The sequence below is a fragment of the Sinocyclocheilus grahami genome, unplaced genomic scaffold (genome assembly GCF_001515645.1).
Source record: "Sinocyclocheilus grahami isolate Dianchi unplaced genomic scaffold, SAMN03320097.WGS_v1.1 scaffold129.1, whole genome shotgun sequence".
In the NCBI taxonomy this organism is placed as follows: domain Eukaryota; kingdom Metazoa; phylum Chordata; class Actinopteri; order Cypriniformes; family Cyprinidae; genus Sinocyclocheilus; species Sinocyclocheilus grahami.
Window position 1 is genome coordinate 1,179,466 of NW_015505308.1, and position 6,081 is coordinate 1,185,546.

The 6,081-nt window shown below is 35.9% G+C and overlaps 1 protein-coding gene across 19 annotated transcripts in view; it reads right to left on the reverse strand.

Moving 5' to 3' along the window:
* LOC107590532 (pleckstrin homology domain-containing family A member 5-like) overlaps positions 1-6,081 on the reverse strand; it is a 176,310-nt gene that overhangs the window by 112,940 nt on the left and 57,289 nt on the right. The window contains exon 1 of one of the 19 annotated variants that reach the window (XM_016279328.1): positions 3,191-3,230. The exons of 17 other annotated variants lie outside the window; for them this stretch is intronic. Coding sequence is in view for 1 of the 2 variants with exons in the window: in XM_016279331.1 (XP_016134817.1) it covers positions 3,187-3,190 (4 nt within the window). In the remaining variant the exon portion in view is untranslated. Of the gene's footprint in view, positions 1-3,133; positions 3,231-6,081 lie in introns of those variants that run through there. One more of the 19 variants, XM_016279331.1, reaches the window with a different exon arrangement.

Consider the following 6,081-nt stretch of genomic DNA (forward strand, 5'->3'; position numbering starts at 1 on the left):
ATATATATATATATACACACACACACACACACACACACATATATATATATATATATGGACTAACAAGTTAAACAACAACAAACATATATATAGAATAGAAAAAATTATACATAGAAAGATATTCTTACAGACAGACAGACAGAGAGACTATATTTTTATAATTGTTTTTTATAGATAATTTTTTTTAAATAATTTAAATTACATTAACTTTTAAAATGCTTTTTGTTGATTTAAGTTAATTTATCAAAATTGTAATAACATATTAATTTTACATTATGAACAGAAAATAGATGGCTTTGGTTATTATATATTTTACACACACATTAAATATACACACATTATATAGCCTATGTTTTTTAAATGATTACTTACTATATAAAGTAGTTTTTATTATTATAATTACAATTTTTATTATTTAATTTTTCTGTAAAAACATTCCAAATTGCAGTGGATTCAACTTGATATAGTAATATTGCATTTTGCCAATCAACAACAAAGCCATTTTGCCATTATGTGTTGCCATAGAAACAAACTCATTTCTGACTCCGAGAAAGTGAACCGATCACAGTGAAATTTCAGAGCGGTCATCTCATAATTACGGAAATTCCACACAACACTGCAGAGTTACTTAAAAATAAATACATAAATCACAAAACTGCTTTTTTACAAACACAATTATCAGCTACTGCCATGTTATAAAAGTTATCTCTATTGAGACACAAACATCAACAAACGTCACCATGTGAATCTGCAGCTGCCTTATTGTCATGGTTACCATTCATCTCTCTCTCTCTCACACACACACACACACACACACACACACACACACACAGCTGGCAGACTGAGATGGAGTGTGACAGGAGTCCAGACTGCCCAAACACACTTACAGTAATAAAACCTAATATTGTAATTTCTCTACACCTCTGAGTGTCTTTCATGCCTTAAACACCTGTTTGAACTCCAGACAGAGTCTCCGGTGGCATTCAGTCGATCGGGCCACACAGACACACACGCTCAAGCAGCATCTATCAGCTCCCTGCAGCAGTATTACACAACAAACACAACAAACGCTCTCCATCACAGCAGCACTGATTCACCTTACATACACCTGCGTGAACTAACGAGGGAACCTGCGTGAGGTCACGACCTCCGGATAACTGATCTGTGCCCTGAGAAGCGCTGACCTTACCAGCACAGGAATATTAGTTATGAGAGAAAAGCATTTTTCTTGGCCTTTTGAACTAGTCAATGTATTAGGTAGATGTACTGTAGCATTCACAATGCAAAACTGACGACCAACAGCGTGAACCACACTAGTAGGCGTTACCTAATCATAAAACAGGACATTTCCCGCTCTTTTTGAGTGATGAATTTCCACAGTGACTTTTCTATTCAATTTGTGATCGTTGGATAAGGTTTTCTGACAACCATTCTGATTCAGACAGATTCGCTAATGGATTTTTCAGATTCTCTGAAAAGAACGGACTTATTGAGCGATGAATCACCATTCTGACGTTTCCATTCATTTGTGATGAGGATAAGGATATTTGACAACCATTCTGATTCAACGATAAATCATTCAGATTCACTGAAAAGAACTGACTTTGAGCAGTGCATTCCCTTTGTGGATAAGGATTTTTAACAAACATTTTGATTCAGATTGATTCGCTAATGAATCGTTCAGATTCAGTGGACAAAGAATCTTAACCATTTAGATTCAGCTTGATGCACTAATGAATCTTTCAGATTCACTGAAAAGAACGGACTTTGTGAGAGATGAATTCCAAACGTGGTGTTTCTTTTCAGTTGTGATTACTGGATAAGGATTTTTAACAACCATTCTGATTCGGACTGATTTACTAATTAATCATTCAGATTCATTAAAAAAAAAAAAAAAAGTTTTTGACCGATGAATTCCCAATGTGATGTTTCCATTCCTTTGAGATTCTGGATAATCATTCTCAACAACCATTCTGATTCAGAGTGATTCAATGAAAGAAAAGAAAAAAACTACTTTTAAGCAATGAACTCCCATCGCAACATTTCTATTCATTTGCGATTGCTGGATAAAGATTTTTAACAACCAATTAGATTTAGATTGATGCACTAATGAATCATTTAGATTCTCTGAAAAGAACTAACGTTTTGAGCAATGAATTCCCAATGTGACGTTTCCATTAGTTTGTAATTACTGATTAATAATTATATTAAACTGAATAATTATAACGATTTTAAACAACCATTCTGATTCCAACAGATTTGCTAATGAATCATTCAGATTCACTGAAAAGAACAGACTCAAATGAACAATCCACTCACAAAATGGCTTGCAAGCTTTTTGTACTGTACACAAGCTTTTCAGAACAACATCTAGCTGATGAAATATTTGAGAGAAACCAGAAAACTGCCTATAAAAAAATGAAACGTCTCTATTTACATAGAAATTTCCATGACTTCTGTAGGCCTGGAAATTGCCATCATAATTCTAGGTTTTCTATGACTGTGGTAGGCCTGTTTAAATATAGAAATCTTAAATATACAGCAGCAAAACTAGCATGTTTATATCCAAAGACCCATGTTTATATCCAAAGACCAACCAGAGAATGGAAAAATGATCACATAAAACCAAATTAGGAAAGAAAAAAAAATTTACAAGCGGCCTTTAAAGTGACAGTTCACCCAAAAATGAAAATCTTATTGCATTTATTCCACTAATTTCTTAAAAATGTCATTTTTTATTAAATGGAAAAAGACGATCATTTTGAGTTTTTGAACAACAAAAGATTATCTATTTATTGTTTTTTTTGGGGGGGGGGGGGCTCCAAACGTGCAGTACATGAACCCTTTTAAGCATCTATATGCAAGTGAATCATTACAGCTCATCAATACAGCAACAGTTGAAGCTGTTACTACCCTCACAAACACGCCAACAAATCCCTGACCAGCCGTACTAGCTGTCAGACGGTCAGAGCTCATAAAATCGAGATGTTACGGCACAAACATACACACAACAACCAGATGTGCTCTCAAAAACAATCCTAATGACCCAAAGCCTCTGTTGTGCTGTATCTACAATCCCAGAGCATTAAACACACACTAGGCTGTTCATCACATCACACTGGTCACACAAACAGATTCATTCATACTCGGTCGCATGGATTAAATAACAGATTGAGATTGAGAGTCTTACCTGCTCGGATGACGACGCGGTCGGGGTGGACATGCAAAAGAGAGAAACACAGAGAGCGTTTGGTTAGTGCATGAGTCCTGAGAGGAAGGTGAGACACAAATCAGCATCACATCAGATCAACACTGCCCTCATCTGGACATGCAGCACACACACAGATCTCACCGCAGTCATGTGACACCTTCACATGTACAAATACAGCTGACATTATGTGAAGAACATGCTAGTTGTGTTTCCATGCCAAAACGATTGCCATCATACAGGGTGTTGCCAGGTTGGTTTTATGCAGTTGTTAGGTGGTTTCTATGATATTTAGGTCTTGGGTTCTTCGATGCACATCTAAGAGTAAGATATTTAAGGTATCGAAAAATTAAGTGCCTATTTGAATCTGTCTTTTTTCATATTTTGTTCACTGATTTTGAATGGGTTTAAACAAGGTAAAACAAACAAACAAAAAGATGCAAAAACGCATTTGAATTTATTGTAATGTAGTAGAATAAGGTGAATTAAAGTGAGTTCAAATTCAAAGAAACGCCAAAGAAAAAAATAATTTTGAACTATATGTAAACAATTTTATAACTCAAAATAAAAAAGTGTTTACATTGAACATACATTATATTTATGACAAACATTTAAAATACTAATAAAATAATATTTTTTAATATATAATCATCATCAACATATTTGAAATATATATATTTTTTTATTTAATTATATAGTTGATATAGTTATATAAATGAATGCAGACAAACTTTAAATGTTGTCCTGATAAAGACAGATATTAAAAACATAAATACCGTTTTAATTGTAATGCATTCTGGGAAATGAAATGCCTATACGAAATCTGCACTTTTTCATATTTTGTTCACTGATTTCCAATGGAATTAGATTTTGAATAGATTTAAACATTTTAAAACAGATCAATACGTTCATTTGTAGCTAAACAGAGTAATAAAATCAGATACATTAATAAAATATTTAAAATGCACATTTTTACTGTCTTGTTGGTCTGTTTTTGTTTTTCCCAATGAGATTAGGAGCCAAATAAAAAGGTAAATCATGCCCTCTGCTGGATAAATGCTGTTATCTGAGACAGATTTGATAGCAGTAAGAGTCCGACGCTTTGCAGGCATTCATTTACTGTCAAAAAGGCTGTAAAACCTTGCACTTTACACAGATATGTATCGGTGTGGATGCAGCATCATGCAATAGGACAGCTTTTCAGTTGAAGCATTTACCGTGTTCTTCCATGATTCATTTACTTCAGTGGCAAAAAAGCGTCTTGATAATACATGCTAGCGTTTGGACTGAGTGTCTGGTGTTCAGCCTGTTCCTCCATGAATAAGACATGGAGACAAATGTTCTCACATCGATGCCTGCCAGAGCAGACTCGCTCTCTAATGACTCATCTGAATCAGATTCATGTGCGTCTGTCCCGTGTCACACTGAACTTAAGCTAAATTGCTAGCGTTGACAAATACGGGTTTTTTAATGCTCACTCGTGATGCTAATTCTAAAAGGTGAACAATGGCTGATACAGATTAATGGTAGCAAATATGCTGATAGGCTTTCTTTGTTGAGGAAAGCATCATTATTACTATTGTCCACCCAGAATGCCCTAGCAACCAGTCAAAACAACATAGCAATGACCCAGAAGGTCCTAGAAACTATGTAGTGACCGAATTAGTAGTAGCCCTAAAAAAAAAACACAAAGCAACAAGCCAAACCTCCTTAGCAACCTGCTAAAACACCCTAGCAACTACCCAGAATGCCCTAGAAACCATATACTGTAGCAACCACCAGAGTGTCTTAGCAACCACTGAAAACACCTTAGATACCACCCAAGATGCCCTACAAAACCCAAAAGCAGCCAGCCAAACCTTAGCAACCAGTCAGTCAAAACACCCTAGCAACCACCTAGAATGCCCTAGAAACTGCCTGAGATCCTTAACAACCGGTTAAAGCACCCTAGCAACAGCCCACAATGCCCTAGAAACCCCAAAACAACCAGCCAAACCTACACTAGCAACCAAATAGACACCATATACCGTAGCAACCAACCAAACTTCCTTAGCAACCACCAGAGTGCCTTAGCAATCAGCCAATATACCCTAGAAACCACCCAGAATGCCCTAGAAACCATATACCTTAGTAACCCGTCAAACCTCTTTAACAACCACCAGAATGCCCTAGCAACCAGCCTATACACACTCGTAATCAGCCAGAATGCCCTAGAAACCATATTGCAATCAGCCAAACCTCCCCAGAAATGCGCTAGCAACTAGGGATGCACTAAAATGAAAATTCTTGGCCGAAGCCGAAACCAAACAAAATTAGACACTGGGCCGAAGGTCGAATACAGAGTTTTTTCCCCCATGTATTTTGCCAATTTTTTGTTTTTTTTTACTGTACAATTAAAAGCAGCCTTGCTGAGAAGAGACTTCTTTTAAAAGATTAGAAAATATTACAGATCCTAATTTGAACCATGTGTGAATGTTATAATAAATGTAGGCCTATTAAAACAGAGCTGTTGTAATGATTATTATCATTATTATTGTCTTATTTTTTATTTTATTTTACAGAACAACAGTAAAATTACAATACTAACATTTATGAATGTTGATAAGAGTTCTTGCTTTTTCTCAACTTTTATTTTGGCGGAAACGCGCAGGAAGACCTCAATGCTTATTTTTGTTGACAACAGATTTATGAATGAGTCTCATTACGAATACATCGTACGTATCGCATCGTCACACGCCATGCAACCCCTTCCTCTTCTCATTGAAGACATGCGGTGCAGTACTAAACAGTCTCTCGCTGTCGGTGCTTGTAATGATTTCTGCGTCTTTCTCCGACAGTTTAAATGCTTCCACACTGCTGACGTGTGTGCTGCA